The 15,393-nt window shown below is 48.5% G+C and overlaps 1 protein-coding gene across 4 annotated transcripts in view; it reads left to right on the top strand.

Moving 5' to 3' along the window:
* Nucleotides 1-15,393, top strand: part of NEK1 (NIMA related kinase 1) — a 2,768,493-nt gene that overhangs the window by 1,218,442 nt on the left and 1,534,658 nt on the right. For all 4 annotated transcript variants that reach the window (XM_069631399.1, XM_069631400.1, XM_069631397.1 and 1 more), the window contains 2 exons: nt 10,374-10,546; nt 10,634-10,741. In XM_069631399.1, coding sequence (XP_069487500.1) covers nt 10,374-10,546; nt 10,634-10,741 — 281 coding nt within the window. The remainder of the gene's footprint in view (nt 1-10,373; nt 10,547-10,633; nt 10,742-15,393) is intronic.

Raw genomic sequence — 15,393 nt, 5'->3', positions numbered from 1 at the left:
ACTTGCTGCCCCCTCACTGATGGCCTACTACCAAGCAGCTCAAATTACATAGATGAAACGCTGGCTAAATGAAAGTGACAAATCCAGCTGGCGGGCAGTGGAATTGGCTGCGATGGCCCCGCTCAAGCCCATAGAGATAATGGCCACACCACCGCATAAAATCCTACTGAAACTCAAATCGCATCCAACCATAGGACCGACAATCCAACAATGGCATAGACTCAGGAAAAAGCAGGGGGTCCCCTCCAATACAACTCCAATGTGGGCCAGCATAAGGTCAATACTAGCATATGGGTCACCACAAGTCATCCACCAGAACCAAGGGAGTATCATTCTAAGGCTGCGGTAGGGGGACTGGCTAGGCTATCGCACCATCCAGGCCACAATACTCAAACACACAACAGAGGATTCACGCTCTCTGCCCTCCACGCCATGGGAGAAAGAAATGGAACAGAGCCTGGAAAATTTCCCACGAATCAGCACATTTTATACCATGTCCATACCAGATAACAAGAGTCGCACACTAACCTTAGCGGCCCAATGGTCGGAAGACCTAGAGACGCCAATAAACATCTCGGACATACAAAATGTCTTCGCAAACATCCCTGGAGTCTCCTTATGCCTTATAAATAGAGAAATACAATTCAATATCCTTCAGAGTATACTACACCCCGATCAAACTTTACAAAATGGGGCTCCAACCCTCGGGTATGTGTTGGAGGGGCTATTCGGGCATAGGAACGATGGGCCACATTCTCTGGTCATGTCCCAAGATAGTCCCATACTGGTGCAAAGTCCACCAACGGCTCGCAGAATTAGAGGGGGCGGACATTGCATTCGCTCCCATCGCCATGCTCCTCGGCGCGGATGGAAGGGAGTGGCATGCAGATGCGCTAATGCGCAAGCTTATGAATCTAATCTTGTTCACAGCGCGCAAACTCCTGCTATCTCATTGGAAAGCGGCAACACCACCATCTTACAACGAATGGCTCGCTGTACTCTCCAAAACCTGTAGACTCAAAAGGGCAGCCTTCAAGAGACGAGCAGGGCATACGGCCCCCCCATGGGAGACATGTTTTGGGACCTAGTAGACCCATACATTTGAGTAGACACGGCCCACACATACACTCTGACCCACCGAACGCCAAGACAAAACGCTAGAACAAACCTGGCACCACAGTATGCGCATACGAATCACGACCAAGAGAAGAGCACGTCCCTAAGCGGGTCAGGTGGGGCGGGGGTTAGGATTGTCACTAACAGTACCCTTACTGAAATGTTATATCACATTGTTTTCTCCACAATATGCTCTCTGAAACTGTGTTTAAGCAATGTGTGATTTTCTGTAATTGTGACATTTTTGAATAAAAAGAGTTGGACAAAAAAAAGTCCTGAGAACTGTGACTAGAGTCACGCAGGATCTCCTGTGGTGGACTCGCATGGAGAATGTGATGGCAGGAGAGCAGTTGTAGAAGCCGTAGCCAGAAGTGACTGTGGTGACGGACGCATCATTGAAGTGCTGGATTGCTCACTTGAACCACCTGATGGTGAATGGCCTGTGTTCCCTTACGGAGACAATAAATATGTTGGAAATTAGGGTGATGTGAGAAACCTGAAGGTATCTCCTTAAATAGTCCCCAGGGTCTGTCATCCAGGTGGCCAGGACACAGCCATTGTTATTGGAGCCAGTTCCTGGGGTGGACCAGTGAGGGAAGATCGCCTGGATGGGGGGGGGGGATCCTTGGGGAGTGGAAGTGGGACACTGACGGGTGATATGTGGTGTCCCCCTTCTTATGACAACTTTTCCCCGACCCTTCACATAGGATACACAAACACTTTACGCCCCCCCTACCCTGCCTTTTCCGATGCAAACGCTTTTGCATATTACTCAGGACAACGGTCTAACACACGAGCCAGGCGGTCTGGAATGTGAGGGCCACCCCTCCCCCCCGCCGCAGTAACGAAGACAAGGGGACATCCTCACAGCGCACCTTGCCCCCCCGCCAGAAAATCTGCGGCGGGTGCTGCTCTTGCCCCCCCTCACCCTTCTTTCAACCGGATATCAGCACGTGGGAGCTGAGCTGAGGGGGGCAGCAGTGGGAGGTCTGCCCCTCTAACACAAGCAGGGGGGGCGGGTAACATGGCCTCCCGCCCCAAGACTGTAAGAGGCAAGAGACAGCAGGTTCATGGCTACCAGGGGGCAGCTACATATATAGCCTCAGCCACCATCTTAAAGCTTCCCCCAAAAACTCCAATAGGAGGGCAACAGATTAGGACTACAGGTGAGAGCAATAAATCCCCTTTGGTATCAGTCTGTACCACAAAGATTTAGTTGGTAGCTGTGGTTGAGCAGTCAGACTTATCTCAAGAGGGAGATGAGCAGTATTCAGAGTTGACACAATAGGTAGTACAGTACTATGGAGCAAGGAAACACTGACCAAAGTTTTGTATTAAAAAGAGAATATATATTTATTTTATACACTTCTAAGTCAACACAAAGATCACAGTTAATAAAGTAAGTTAAGTTTAGTCAAAAGAAAAGCATATACAACTCCCTATTCAATTGTAGACAAGTTTGCGGTATAGTGAAAACTAAGCAAAACGGCACAGTGAAAACCTACTACAAATGGTACTCTACCAATTCAACAAAAGTGAGGGAAAGTTCAAGTTAAACCGAAATATCTTCAGACACCCCCCTAGCAACACTTCCCTGAAGTTGTGCACAGTAACACTTTAACCAAAAGACAAGTGAATGAAAACTAAGCAAAATGGCACTCCACAAGTTAAACCCGTACGAAGGAAGAGGGGTTTAGAATATTTAGGTGCATCAACACATTTCTCATTGAAAACTAATCTAGTGAGAGCAGATCTAACAAATCAGTCAGAGTCAATAGGCCTGAGCCAGAGTCAGTGGTACAGGACCAAGAGCTTAGGAGCGAAAATGTTCTTGTAGCTGCAGTCAAGTCTTTAGTAGAAAACTTTTGAAGAGGTAGATGCAAGGCGAAAGACAATGTTAAGAGAGAGGGCGGCCGACCCCACAAGTAGTTAAAGGATTTAAAACACCTTTAGGGCTACCACGCAGAAAGGGCGGCCTGGCGAAACAATGTACCTTAAACGTGGAGAAGTGTCTCCTGCGGTGGCAGTTGTTCCTGGTAGTTCCTGCAGGTCGAGGGATCCAACAGAGGAAGAGAGGCTCTCGTCGTGGAGGAAGGTTCGAGTCGCTGCACTACCCAGGGATGAAACTAGCCGCGGTGCTGCCAAACGAAGTTTAAAAGGTACGCTCCTTTTAATTGCGGTCGGGATCTATAGCTGCCTGGCTATCCGGTCTTCAAGTGCGGGGCACTGTTGAGTTGACCAAGGCAGGTCCGAGGGTGCGATAGGTGAACTGGTTGACCCCACCAGCTCAAGGGAAGGAGGCTCCTCCGCTGAAGATCTCCTCTCGTGGTGTGGAAGAAAAGTGGTGAGACGATCCGGCAGGGCTTGACCGGTGGTGTAGATGCTGAAGATGTCTCTGGCTTCTCTTCCCTTCGGTTCCCTAGTTCCAGTGGTGACGTCTTGCTCTTCCAGTCCTCAGGACCCTGCTTTTATGCACAAAGAGACCCATTCATACAGCCTAGCTGTCACTCACACAGTGGAGTGGTCTTCTTGGCGGGAGACCCTCCAGCCTCTCCAGCCTATCAAGTTAGAGTGAGACCTGAGTTGCTGCGGCAACTCTGTCCGGGGGTTCTACTCCCCCTCCCAAACAGACCCACCCCAGACTCAGTGGTGCCAAAAGGAGGGCTTCTTGGCAGAAGCCCGCCAAAAGGACAAACAAAGGATCCCCGACCTGGGTTAGGAAAATGGAGTAAGACTCGAGAAAGAAGTTTTATCAAAGGTCTGGCAAATAAAACCTACCAGAATAAAGTTAATAATAAAATAAACCGGCGGTATGTTAGAGGCTGTCATTAAAAGTGGTAGCCTCGAACAATGGGAAAATCCCATAGAGAAATAGTCGCAGTCGAATATAAAGGGTAGTAACCACTGCCACCAGCCAGAAACTTTGTAGAGGGGGACTTTAAGGTACCCTCTCTAAAATGAACATAGGGGAAAAACTGTTAACCCCTTCCAGTACTTCCATATTAAGATGGGCGTACTGGTTAAGTTCATAACAATTGACTAGTAAAGTGAATGGGGACTTTACATGCCCTGGGAGACAGTAGTCAGACCCAGGGTATGGAGTCTATGTTTGGGGGTCGCTACGACACCCCTGTGTCACGGCATGGAGGGTGCTGTGGGACACATGTGCATAAAGATGGTTCCTATGGGTGAGAGAAAAGATCCCATAGGCATTAAACACAGAAATAGCCTAGAACATGCATAGCAAAAATGCCTAAGAGTGGGAAAAAGAGTCTCACTCTTAGCAGGTAAAAAGAAATAAACCCTTCAAATCCAGCAAAGCCGCTGGGGGACTCTATAGGTAAGGGAAATTAGCCATAAAATGAGAATTCTCCCTAACAGGGGTGGAGACACGTGACTACGACAACCTACGGCGTCCCATTAGACAGAGGCAACTTCACAAGGGAGGCAATGTCAAAGGCGAAGGGGACCTCATCCCTAACAAACTCACAGACTGCCAAACAGGACGCCAGCCTACTACAAATGTGATCAACAGATACTCCAGTGCAAACCAGAGGAAGGGCACAAACACCCCCCCCAGCAACACCCCCCTCCCCACGATTGGAATCCACCATCCCACACCAACAACCACCCACCAGGGAGGACATGCATGCATGCATGGTTCATGGAGCTCCAAGAGAAATTCATGACAACGGTTCAAGATCAGTTCGCCACGATAAGGAATGACATGAAGCCCGTGGGTCAGGAGCTGAAATTGGATGTGACCAAACTGGAAGAGAGGACTGGCAAACTTGAGAGAATACTCCAGAACACAGAAGAAGCACAACACAATAGAGGGACGCAGGAGCACTTGGTGAGGTTGACGCACAACCTAGAGATACAATGTGAAGACCTCGAAAACCGCTCACGGAGATCCAACATCCCCATTAAAAATATGCCGGTACAAGATAATGACCTCAAAATAGCAGTAGAGGTCTTCAGAGACATTGTAGACGCACAAGAGTCAGATTCTATTGGTGTGGACAGGGTGCACAGGGTGGGCCCTAAGAGATCCGGCGCGTCGGGGGAGAGACCACGGGGTGTGCTGGTTGCCCTCTCTTCATAACCCCAAAAAGAACAAATTCTGAGGGGGATGGACCATATATGAATGAACGGGGCAGAAATCCAGCTGTACCAAGATCCTGGCCCAGGTGACCCTGCAAAAAAGAATGATGGCCCCATTGGTTAAAGAATTGGTGGTGAGGCAAATTCGGTACAAATGAACGTTCCCCCTTTGGGTTACTGTTCACATGGGAAGACAAACAGCGAAGAGTGACTACCTGGGAGGAAGGTCTCCACATCATGGAGATTCAAGCCGAAGGGGCAGATGAAAGAAGCAACAAAGCAGGAGGAGACCACAAGCGAAGACAGAGAGGATGGGAAACGGCTCGGCAAAGGAAGAAGCAAACAGGAAAAGAGCCACGCAGTATGACCCCAGTCGAGTAAAAAGGGAATGTCAGAATCAATCTATCCACTGGTGGCTGGACAAGAAAACTGAAAGGAAAAAGAGAGGAACACTTGCAGGCATACAGAGTATCAGCGATACTGCGGCCCGGGGTTAGGCCCCGGTATTGGATCCTGGTAAGGACAGAGGTAGATGTGGGGTTTAGGAGCACCCGCGAAGTTCATTCTGAGTTTTTGGAGGGCAGGGAGCGATAGGCGTAATGCCCTAGCATCCTTAGGAACCCGGGCCCTACTTGGGACAAAGTTTGTTTCAAAGTTCAGAGTTGGGGCGGGGGGGGTGTTAAAGCGGTTGGGGGGAGGGGGCAGGGGTGGCCCGGTAGACTGAAAGGAAAGATGCAATGGCGAACTCTGGACATTACCTACGGGCTAAGACACCATGGGGAAGCTCCGTATTCTCACATATAACCTAAGGGGTCTTAACTCCCCAGTGAAGAGGAAAAAGCTGGAGAGCATGCTTAGAAGGGACAAGGCAAACATTCTACTTTTGCAAGAAACCCACATAAGAGCCCAGGACAAACGGAAAGTGTACCTCAGAGGATATAAGATTTGGGCTCAAGCTAATGCACCAGATAAGAGCAGGAGTGATGATAGTGGTAAAAGAAGGAGGGGACTGTAGACTAATTGACAAGCTATCGGATAAGAATGGGAGGTATGCATTTGCTAATACCCTGATAGACGGACACTGCCTCACCTTGGCATCAATCTGTGCTCCTAACACGGGGCAAGATGGCTTACTCCGGGACACTTTGGGGAAGTTAGAAGACTTCGCAAAGGGAGAGGTCATACCTGGGGGGGGGGTCTAAACCTGGCATGGCACCCACAAACAGATAGGAGTATGGGAGGGGCAGGGGGCACTGTCCAAGCCACTTAGGCAAATGATGGACAATATGGCTTTGTGTGATGTATGGAGCGAACTCAAGGCTTTTAGGGAGTTCTACCAAACGCTAAATACGACGGAACACCATGATAACTGCGCACAAGACGCGTACTTACAAGCCCTCCCCATCCCACAAATAATGGAAGAAGACAAAATTGCGCTAGAGAGCCCGATCAGGGAAGAGGAAGTGAAAAAGGCAATAGCGGATTTACCCAATAACAAAGCACTCGGCCCAGATGGCTTTATGGCCCCATTTTATAAAAAATGTGTGGACATAATAACTCCATTCCTAACCAGACTCCTAAACACCTTCAAAGACTGTGGAAACGTAACCCCGACAATGAATGAGGCAAAGGTTCTAGTTTTCCACAAAGCAGGAAAAGACCCCTCTCAGCCTGGCTCCTACCGCCCCATTGCTCTGATTAATTTGGACTCTAAGATCTATACCAAAATCTTGGCAGTTAGATTGTCCCCGCTCTTGCCCAACCTGATTAACAAATACTAATCGGGCTTCATACCGGGTCGTCAAACGCACGACAATCTTAGAAGACTTATACACCTAGCGGGAAGACGGGTATCACACACACTCCGGCAATACTACTCTCATTAGACGCTGAAAAGACATTCGACCGGGTGGAATGGTCACTTCTTTTTAAAACATTAAAGTGCATGGGATTTGGAGAACACTACATAAATATGATTAGAGCCAACTACAAAAACCCATCAATAAGGATAGCCATTAATGGGGAGATCTCAGATAGGGTAGAGATCTCTAGGGGTACAAAACAGGGAGGCCCGCTGTCCCCCCCTCTTATATGCCATATTTCTGGAACCACTGCTAATCAGAATCAGAGAATCCCTCCTCATAAAGGGGATAGAGATGGCAGGCAGACAACATAGTGATTGCATATGCGGACAACATGTTGATAGCCTAGCGGCCCCTGGTAGGACACCCGCTGCAACAATAATAGAATTAGAGACATTTGGGGCAATCTCCGGCCTCAAAATCAATAGGAAAAATCAGAGATACTAATTCTGGCAGGAGATAAAAGGGAGATGGAAAGGGAGGCAGCGGCACTTGATCTCAAAATTGCTGCAGAAGGGATCAAGTACCTTGGAATAACATTGACACACAAGGTTGGGCTACTGTATGAAGGGAACTGTCCCCCACTCCTAGAACATATGCAGAGAGATCTGGAGCGCTGGAGCCCCTAATGGTCTCATGGTGGGGCAGAATCCAGGCGGTAAAAATGAACATTCTCCGCAGGCTGTTGTAGTATTTTCAGGCCCTCCCAGTATTGATTCCCAGATCATTCTTTAAAGCATTGTCAAAGGCAATTTCTGCCTATATATGGAAAAGGAACCCCCCGAGGGTTGCCACCCGAGGGTTGCCAGAACGGTTCTCACAGCGCCTATACTTAAAGTTGCATTGCTTTGCGTTGTCTTGCTTCCAAGACAAACGTGTTGCCCCTGAGCTATCCGCCCAGCCCACAATCAAGGAGCTCCCTCCTATTGTCTTCTCCTTCAACGCTACAAGGTGCCAAATATCATTTGTGATCCCGAAAGCAGCTGAGCACAAAGAATAAACAAAAACTGAGGTCACAGTGCGCTTTGCGCGCTATTTATACCAATGTGCTGTTCAGACCATACATGGACAGCACTGAGGATACTCTATGCCCGAGCCGCACAGCGCCCCCCTGCAGAGAGAAAAAAGTTTGAGATCTCTTGCTGCAGGAAAAGTATATCCAAGATGAAGAATCTGTGGGAGAAACATCAATCAGAAAGAACATTACCAGAGGTAAGTAATTTGTTCTTCTTTTCTAGTCCTCTCCAGACCACTGTACCCACCTGTGGAAAGGGGGCTATTTGGAGTCCTTGGCCATCTGTCACACTTCTCCTCCATTACTTCTTTGCCACCTCTCCCTTCTAGCTCAACCTTCCCTCTTTCGAACACTCTCACATCCCTTCGGATCACTGCTTCTCCAATAGTCCAATATTCTTTCATGTCAGTCATCCCTCACCCCCTTACATCTCTTCCCCCTTAGACACAAACCTTGTTTTTACCTTACCCTCCTCAGCCCCTCTTCTCACCACCTCCCTTGCCCACTTCAACTCCAAGATCGCACCAAGCACCCTCCCTCCTTGTTCCATGCCAGTCATCCATACCCATTCCGCTGCCCTACTTCAAACTGAGCACCCCATAATTACCCTGTACCTTCCCTCCAAGTGCCAATGACAATCCCCTGCTCTGGGTCCTCTTAGGTGTTGCTCCTAGACTCCAGCTCCTTGTGCTCCTGTCGATTCTACGAATCACATGGTTGCTGCAGTATCTGAATTAAAATGGGCCTGTTCCCTGAACACTATTTATTAATTTACAAAAGGTTTTTTATTTCGCGCAAACAAGTCACTGGTGCTTCAGAGCACTGTACAAAATTAAACCTATTTGAGTAGCAGTCAAACAAACAAATAAAAGAATAACAAGACATTGTATAGTTAAAAACAACCAATACAAATACAATAAAAAAACATGTCTCAGTACAATATTATAAAATAGTCTGATTGACTGTTTAGGATTGTGTACCAGTTTTAATGTCCTTTAGAAGGTGGAACTCAACAACCACGCTTTCAAGCTTTCCTAAATGTCAGCTAGTCGGGGATTTTACACGGACCATGGGGCAGAGAACTCGAGAAAACACTGCTGCACCAGAAAAACATTTTTTCATAGACTATCTGTTTAAAAGTAGATAGTGTATGAAATAATCTGCTCATAAAACATCCCATATACCATGCTGCATCCCGCTAGTTTAGCGGGAGACACAATGGTATATGGGATGTTTCCTGCGTGCAAGTCCACCTTTCACCTCTGCAACGTCTTCCATGATTGTTGTGCCAGTACATTTAAGTCCAGGTAGTAGCTTACTTGAGAATTTGCATATGTCACATTTATCTATGGTTGCAATTATTGGTCTCAGGGTGGCCCTGGGTGGCAGCCGAGGGATCAGTGAGCCCCTTCTACCACAAATGCCTCCGATAGCTTAGCCTCCAGGAGGGGTGATCTTTATTATTTTTCCACTAATAATTCAGTGGGCCCTCCCAGGGATATCTCAGGACTCCTAGTACCCGCATGTTACTCCTCCTTGCCCGCCCTTTCAGCTCAATGTTCATCCGCCTGACCTGCTCCTCCAGGACTGTACATAAGTCTTCAGAGCTGCCAACCCTGTTCCCTCCAGCGCTTCGCCTTTCTGCGATGCTGTTAATGCCTTGCTGCATGAGGTTGAGTTTGTCTGCAATGCTATCCAAGATCTATATGGTACCTCTCATAGCCTACATTTCGACTAGCAACCCAGCCAAGTCTGGGCCAGGCACCCTACTCTCCTCCATCTTTAAGGTCTGACTTTTAGTCCCCTTGTCCACGTGGCAGGCCACACTCTTCCTGGTCGCGGCCAATTCCTCCACCTCTTTCTTTTTTCATGTCTGCCCATTACAGCAGGCTCCTCGGTACCACTATATGCTCACTGCGAAGTTTTCCTTGCTGATTACACACATTGCAGTATGCTAAATTTGAAGTGTTATAATCTCTGAAGTGGGATCTCACAACCCACGCACTGCCCTTTTCACTGTATCCGAGCAATTTGTTTTTGAAAAGTTGAAGAATCGTTCCATAGACCTAACAATGGCACTAAAGAGTAACATTTTAACTTTCACTTTAGTTGAAGAAAAAAAGTAGTTTGTTTCATCATGTCTTTTCAGAAAGTAAACCATTGTTGAAATTGTTAAGCCATTTCTTTTAAGTTTTCTTTTCATCCATACACTACTAGGTTGGATTCGAAATTCTCATAAGAGTTATTTTAACTGTTCAGCATTTATTCTTCTGCAGGTGCCATGCTTTGGAGTAGGTGGAGGAGTTTCTCCAGCTCCTGGCCGAGGACCCTATGAGCGCTACTTGAATATTTTTGATCAGATGCAGCTACAAAAGGAGCATATTCAAGCAGCAGAAGATAGGGCGGCACGCCTGAGAGCAGATGTACAAATCCGAGAACCTGATAATAGGTATATTACGTCTATGTCTCTAGTTAAATCTCTGTGATTGGAAAACCATGAAAGTACTGAATGCTGGCATGTCTTCTGCGCTTACAGATTCATTCCTAATTCACTTGCTCATCATCACCTTGTTCTCGATGGCGATTCAGTGAGGACAGAATTGAAAAGATTGGAGGATGTAGCTCAGCAAGCCGATGCAGACAGGTTTGTCTAATGATCCACTCAAAAACTATCACCTGTGTTAAATGTAACCATGTTTGAGAGCTGGTTTTTTGCCTTAATTGATCTTCACACCAATAATTATCAATATAACACATTGTGATGGATCCCCACGGGGTGTGTAATGAACTATGGAACAGCTGTTGTGGTTTCTTTTACATGGAGGTCCTAAATCTCACACCATGGTGGAAAGGTTTCCTGATTTACAACCTAACTTTAGAAACATATTACCGGTGACTGCCGGCACTTCAATGCTTTCCTGTGTGAATTAGGACATATATATATATATATATAGATCTATCTGAGTGGGTTCATTATTTTTTTTAAAGTTAATGTTACTATCTATAAAACATTCAAATCTATAAACGTTGGCAATGCCAATTGCACAGTTTAACACATAACTAACGCCAGCGCGCATGGCGTGAGGAAGCAGCTCTGTTGAGGAGCAGTCGTGATCAGTGGTCGAAGTGGGCGGGAGTGGTCGGGACTGGTGCTCCTATACTTCCTTTAAATGAATTTTACTGTTCCTATACCTTTATTTTAAAAAGAAACCGTTCCGGAACGGTTTCGTTTTAAAATAAAAGTGAAGGAAGAAGTTGAAACTTGCACTTTCAGTGCACTGCACTGGACGTGCCCTTAAACAGCAAGTGCATGGGTTTTGGGGTTTGTATTGTGCATGGGAGGGGGTGTGGCAATGGGGTATGTGGGGAGCGTTGCAGGCCAGTAGGGAACTTAGTTCCACTACTTCTTTTTGTACACTTCGACCACTGTCTGTGATCCTCTTTCAGGCAGTTACAGGAAGAGGAACCCTTCCCCTGTCACCCAGAGATATTCCCAACGAAAATCGGAGCTGGGGAATTACCGAAGCGCCTGAGCCAAGTGAAAACCCCCTACGTCCCACAAAATGGCACTGTCAACCTGAAGCACTCTTCCCCTAAACGACATGACAAACTCTGGTTCATCCCATCTGCAACAGCACCGAATAGCTTTGAGGCGGTCCTTCGCCAGCCCTGCAGCAGAGGACGACAGGACTTCACCAGGCAGCGCCCCTACAAGGTGCGTGTTTTGGGGTTGCCTGTGAGCGAGAGGCGGGGCGCTCCAGCCCCCACCGCGGAACCGGTCACCGACTGCAGCCCAGGAACCAAGGAAGCAAACCGCAGAAGCCACAGCATGCAGGACTTGAGCCCTGAGGACTGCTTGGAAGACAGTACCCTAGCTGGAATATCCGCGGTGCAACAGCGGGACCGGAGCAGGAAGAACAGCAGGTACCGAGCACCCCCACACGGCCGGCACCTCAAATAATATACCGCAAGGTCTCCAGCATCTCACACGCAAGCAGCCAGAATCCTGCCCACTCCGCCAAGCCCAAATACACAATCCTGCTACACAGGGGGTTTCTGCGCTGCCTGCACCAACGCACTAGCCCCTAACCCATCTACGAGGCTTAACACCCCGGGGGCCTCTGCTCACAACAGGCTGTAAGATTGCCGCGGGCGAGGAGACATCCCCTGCCAACACCGCGCAGAGAGACCCCCACCGGATACCACACATTCCTGGATCATAAGGGATGCACACAGCCCTCCTGACACACGAGCGCTGCTAAACCACGCTCAGCGGCACACCAACACATTGCAACATCCCCACCGAGAGGGAAAGACCCGAGGGTGCTGCCACAACCCCACCAGTGCTCCTACATTGCTGCCAAGGAACACTCAACCCTGTAACAGTGCGCAACCCCGGCTCAACCCACCGGAGGAGACGCCCGCTGCGAAAACCCAAGCTCACACCCACAACTTCATCCAGACAACCACAGAGGATACACCAGGAAGAAAATACAGATATCCTGGTGACACTGGCACAGAGGGCCTAGATACAGCGGGGACCACCGCAGGGCCACAACTGGTCTGCACGCCAGGCTAGACCATAAATAAACTTATCCACGAACCACTCAACCACTAACTTCATGTCGACCTCGCCATCAGAACCCAAAATACACCAACGGGAGATGTCCCACTCAAAGGGCAAAGCCAAGATGACAATAATGGACTCCTTCTCAGCAGCCAAATCGAAACAGGAGGCTCAACCAGAGGCAAGCACACACCAAGAACGGCAGCCTCCGGAAGATAGCGTCAAAGACGACCAGGTGCTGCAGGCCATTGCGGCTCTAAGGTAATTCATAGATGTCAAAATGGACGAAGTCAAATCTGACATGCAATTAATGCAACTTGACAGAGTAACAACGGCAGAAGCAGAATTACAGGAAACTGTTGAGACCACGGCCAACCTGAAAGCCAAAGTACAAGAGCTGGAAAAGAAGGTGGCAAGACTGGAGGCGAGGTCTGAGGAGGCAGAGGGGCACGCCCGCAGCAACAATATTCTCATACTGGGCGTACCGGAGGGTATGGAGGGAACGCACCCGACGGAATTCGTGGAGACCCTGTTACAACATAAAATCGGTGCTGGCCACCTATCCCAGGGCTTTGTAGTAGAGAGGGCCCATAGATCCCTTCAAAAGAAACCACCACCGGGCTCACACCCACGCACGATGATTGCAAAAATCTTAAACTTCCGGGACAGAGAAATAATACTCAGGTATTCAAGAGAAGGAGGGGTAATTGCGAGAGACAACTCCAAGATCGTCATCTACCCGGATTACACACCCATTGTACAGAACGCAAGAAACTCCTTTGTGCTGATAAAGGCGAGGCTCCGGCAGTTGAACCTGAAATATATGCTATTATACCTATCTCGCCTCAAGGTGCTCTACAAAGGGAGAGCAATATTTCTGGAAACACCAGCTGCAGCTAATATGTGGCTAGAGCACAACAACCTGGCCTGCGACGAGGAGCCCATTGCAGGACCAACTTAGTACTTACTCGGCAGGAGGGGGCGTACTTCCTGAATCGAAAAAACTGTGCATAAAGTTAGCGACAAGAGAACTATCACACTCTAGACCATCGCCACATGCCGCTAACCCGCTGGTTCAGACAGAGATCCTGTGGGGACACACGCACAGCGCACTCAACTCACCCTACGACAGCCCAGTGCAGGCCCACTGCCAGCACACCACTAGCGTCAAACGCCCCGGATGGGTCCAGACGGCGCGAGGGCACCTGAGCGCTACCGGACCAAGGCAGTCGCTGGGTGCAGTTATGTTTTTGGTTTTATTTGTTTCGTTCACACCAGTTAATGTTCCACTGTCTATGATGTCTCTAGAGGGGGAGGTGGAATGCCTGGGGGTATGGGGGGAGGAGGACTCAAATGGAACTTGCAGCGACGCCCGGAACGCAGGAGGCCTGGATGGCGCGACCGGCACAGTATTAAATACTGACCCAAGCGGCGTGACAGAAACTTTGAACTTTGTAAAAATATGGCAACACACACCAGGGTACTAACTTGGAATGTAAGAGGATTGGGCACCTACTTAAGGAGGAACCAAATTAAATCCTTCTTGAACAGGAAAAAGGCTGGGATAGCCCTAATACAGGAAACCCACTTAACAAGAGAATCAATGGCCAAGCTACTGGAATACTGGGGGGGCAAGGATTTGGCACAGCATATTCCAGGTACGCGAGAGGGGTATACATATGGATAAGCCCCCAGACACCTTTCAAATTGGTCAAGGCAGAGACCTACCCAGAAGGTAGATATGTGATAGTCTGGGGTTACATAGAACAAACTGAAATATGCATAGTAAACTCTTATTTCCCCAATTGCAATATCCCGGCTCATCTGGACAAAATGTGTAACAAGCTGACCCAGCACAGGAACTCTTTCTTTATTTGGGGAGGGGACTTCATTTGTGTACGAGACCCAGAGCTAGACAGATCTACCCCCCCGCAACACCGGAGAAACAGAGTCTCCACTGCATTTGACTCAGTAATAGAAAAACTAGACCTAGCAGATACTTGGCGGGTGCTACACCCAAATGAGCGAGGCTATTCATACTATTCAGCCCCGCACAACCTGTACACCAGGATAGACCACGTCTTTGTAGGGCGAGAACACCTCCCTCAAATAGAACTAGCACAATATCTAGGCCGATCTATCAGATCATTCACCACTACTGATAGAATGGAGAACAACCGGGCCCAGACCTCCAATCCCATTATGGAGGATTCCCACTGAGGTACTAAGAAACTCAACCTCCCTAGAGAAATACGTGGAGGAAAACATGGGTAGTGTGACCCGGGTGGGCACGGTATGGGAGGCCCTCAAAGTAGTGACACGTGGGGAGGCTATAGCAACGGCGGGCGGCATCAGAAAACTATTGCGCACCCAACTGGAGCAGCGGTAGGAAGAAATCAGAAAGATAGAAACAGAGGCATTGGGAACATCACAGGAGGAGGAAACCCTAAGCCGAATTAGAGCTGAGTGTAAAGAGACATGGGACTGATTGGCCAAATTCAATTATGTCACCAGGACAACTCTAGCGCACACAGAGGCAGACAGACCGGGCTGCTTACTTGCATGGTTCTGCAAGAAGGAGCACCACAGGGCATCAATGACACCTTCAAAACATTGTACACTCGGCTATACTCACATGACACACTAGTCCCTCACGACGAAATCCAAAGCACACTCGAGGAAATGGGGCTCCCAAACCTCATCCCCACACAGAGAGAAAGTTTGGACTC

Source organism: Ambystoma mexicanum, chromosome 6q (assembly GCF_040938575.1).
Source record: "Ambystoma mexicanum isolate Mex_15411 chromosome 6q, UKY_AmexF1_1, whole genome shotgun sequence".
Classification (NCBI taxonomy): domain Eukaryota; kingdom Metazoa; phylum Chordata; class Amphibia; order Caudata; family Ambystomatidae; genus Ambystoma; species Ambystoma mexicanum.
The sequence above is the reverse complement of the archived record's forward strand: the minus strand, read 5'-3'. Positions and strand labels throughout refer to the sequence as shown.